This window comes from Sardina pilchardus, chromosome 6 (assembly GCF_963854185.1).
Source record: "Sardina pilchardus chromosome 6, fSarPil1.1, whole genome shotgun sequence".
In the NCBI taxonomy this organism is placed as follows: Eukaryota; Metazoa; Chordata; class Actinopteri; order Clupeiformes; family Clupeidae; genus Sardina; species Sardina pilchardus.
In genome coordinates this window covers 4170345-4173168 of record NC_084999.1, presented here as the reverse complement: position 1 = coordinate 4173168, position 2824 = coordinate 4170345, and the positions used below count along the sequence as shown (strand labels likewise).

At 44.6% G+C, this 2824-nt stretch overlaps 1 protein-coding gene across 1 annotated transcript in view; it reads left to right on the top strand.

The window, feature by feature from the left end:
• dnah5 (dynein, axonemal, heavy chain 5) overlaps positions 1-2605 on the top strand; it is a 153415-nt gene extending 150810 nt beyond the window's left edge. Inside the window, exon 79 of the mRNA XM_062537914.1 lies at positions 2032-2605. Coding sequence (XP_062393898.1) covers positions 2032-2183 — 152 coding nt within the window. The 3' untranslated portion in view covers positions 2184-2605. The remainder of the gene's footprint in view (positions 1-2031) is intronic.
• Positions 2606-2824: the final 219 nt, after the last annotated feature.

Sequence of the window (2824 nt, the reverse complement as noted above, 5' to 3'; positions counted from 1 at the left end):
ACAGTGGAAACTGCAATCTCTCAAGTAATAACAGTGTTATAATAGGGTGTCATAGAGAATCATTTGCATTACCTACAGCAGATGGGCATTGCAGTCCAGGGATAGCAAATGCAACATATGCTGGGCTTCTGATGATCAGAGATGAGTGCAATGTCTGCAGATGCTCAGGACTGTTTTTAATCCCTGCTCCCTGCAGGCACTAGAGTAGACAGCTAGAATACAAAACATGGCCTTCAGCAGCTGCAGAGGGACAGGACTGAGAAACAGTTCTGCTTGGCTCTCCCGTTGCCCAGAGATATACCTCACTTAATCAGTGTATGTAACAGTGTGTCGTCCCAAACATACGCTTGTGCTTTGGTGAAAATAGACCCCAGGCTCATTTTCTGCATGAAAACACATCAAATACACCATGGAGACAGTAATTTTTATTTTTTTTATCAAGCACTACAGAGCTTGCACCGGTGTGCGTTATAGCCCCAAATTGCACACAGTGGAGTAGCTAAGGGCAGTGAACTAAATGCTATACCATAATAGCATTTTTTTTAACCAGTAATATTGTTCAAAGCAGCATAGTCGCTTGCTCAGGGTCTCTACACATAAAGCACCAACAATGTAAATAGAGAACCTGGAGTTTATTACAGAAGGCTGTTAGGAACACTTACCAACTGGACTTACGAAGGAAAGTCGAGATCGTCACGTCACACAGTCGTCTTCTATGGATTTTCCTTGGACAGGAGCTGGCAGAGGGAGAGTAGGTGCAGTATGTGGGCGATTTGGGGCTATAACACACCAGTGCAAACTCTGTAGTGCTTGATCAATTATACTTCATTAGAGAATAAATATATATTGTCTGGGAGACTCTTCAGCCTACAGTAGCTCTCCATTATGCACTAGGGCCAGTGGGTGGGTACACTGTGCTCTCTTGGGAGGGGTAATTGTCAGTGGATAGGTACACTATGGTCTCTTGGGAGGGGTAATTGCCAGTCCTCTGAGGCTTTGAAAGAAGGGGAGAGGGGGATGATCTCCTCTTTAAAAAGCCAGATGATTACTGGTCCTGCCATAGCGTAGCGTAGCTGCTTAAATCTCCTTAACCTGTGGTCAAACCATCACTATCATCATCCTCTCCTCTGCCATAGCGTAGCTGCTTAAATCTCCTTAACCTGTGGTCAAACTATCACTATCATCCTCCGCTCCTCAGCGCAGCGTTTAGCCCTCTCCAAACACTTCATGGACTCTTCACTTTCCATTAACCTATTCACAGGATGTGTACACACACACACACACACACACACACACACAGAGAGAGAGAGAGTCAATTGACTCTCTCTCTTTTCAATCCCCTAGTGCCTCTTCAGAGCTTGCCATTCAATCTGAAACATCACCTCATGCACTCTCTCCTGGGCCTCTTTTGAAACATCCTGCCGTTTCTCTTAACACTCCACCAGCATCCAATCACTTCACACGGTTTACCTCATCAAACTCCACCAACATCCAATCACCTCACACTGTTTACTTGACCAAACTCCACCAGCATCCAATCACCTCACACTGTTTCCTTGATCAAACTCCACCAGTACCTTCTCACCTTGCTCTGTCTACTTAGTCCGCATCAGCCTCCTGGTTTGTGGACCCCTACAGGTGAATGTTGGCCCTGTGGTGAAGTGCACATTCTCACAGTTCATCAGAGACACCACTACCACCAGTTCACCAATATGGGGGTAGCCATAGTGCAGCGGTAGCATCAGCATCATTTACCATGAATGGCCACTTCCTGAATCCACTCCCCATATCCTTGACTCATTTCCAGTCCTGTCTTCACTGTCCTGTCCAAAATTCAATTTCTGAATGCACAACTCTACACTGCAACTGATCTGAATGCACGAATATATGCTGCAACTAATCGAGTTTTGCATGAACCAAAATCAGCAGCAGTGCTAGTTATCAGGATGTAGGTTGTATGAACTCCTAATGTTCAGATGTGTGTGTGTGTGTGTGTGTGTGTGTGTGTGGTTTTGTGTTTATGGGAACTAGGTCTGAAGGATCCTCGCCTGTACTCCTGTCCCGTCTATAAGAAGCCAGTGCGGACGGACATGAACTACATCGCAGCGGTGGACCTGAGGACCACTCTGTCCCCAGACTACTGGATACTGCGCGGAGTGGCCCTGCTGTGTGACGTCAAGTGACCTCATCACATAGAGACAGTGTTCAGTGACCTCATCAGAAATGGACTTGGAATATATCGGGCTTAACATCATGAGAGCAGGACGGTGTAGAGTTGCTTTGGTGCTACAGTACATCCTAAAGTGCTCACTTACTGGGAGTTGTTAGTAGTAGTAACATGTTTAATTCAGTCGAGTTATCTTTGTATGCAGTGCACATCCAGACTGGCCTGGGAATCTCATTATACATATTTATTGTTCAGTAAGGCAGTCATTTACACAAAATGTACATCTCTTTTATACGCTATATTATTATGTACCAATGAGATCTCTCTTCATAAATGATTTCATGATTCTAAAGGGCTTTTCCAGTTTGGGATAATTTCCTGACACTCCTAAGGACTTCTAATGATCTGAGAGCAATAGGAGAGCTGTGGCCTTTATGATCTGCCCATTGCTTCAAAGTCACCTTCTTCTAGGAGAGAGTACCTCTCACTGGGTCCTGAACTTTTGCACATGTACTTGACATGTTCGTGATGTTTGATAAATAAAGAAAGAAAGAAAGAAAGAAAGAGAGAGAGAATGATCTGAACTTACTGTAAACCAAAGATTCTAGAACAGAGCTCTGTTCTAGAATCTTTGCTGTAAACGCTGTCAAGGTCACG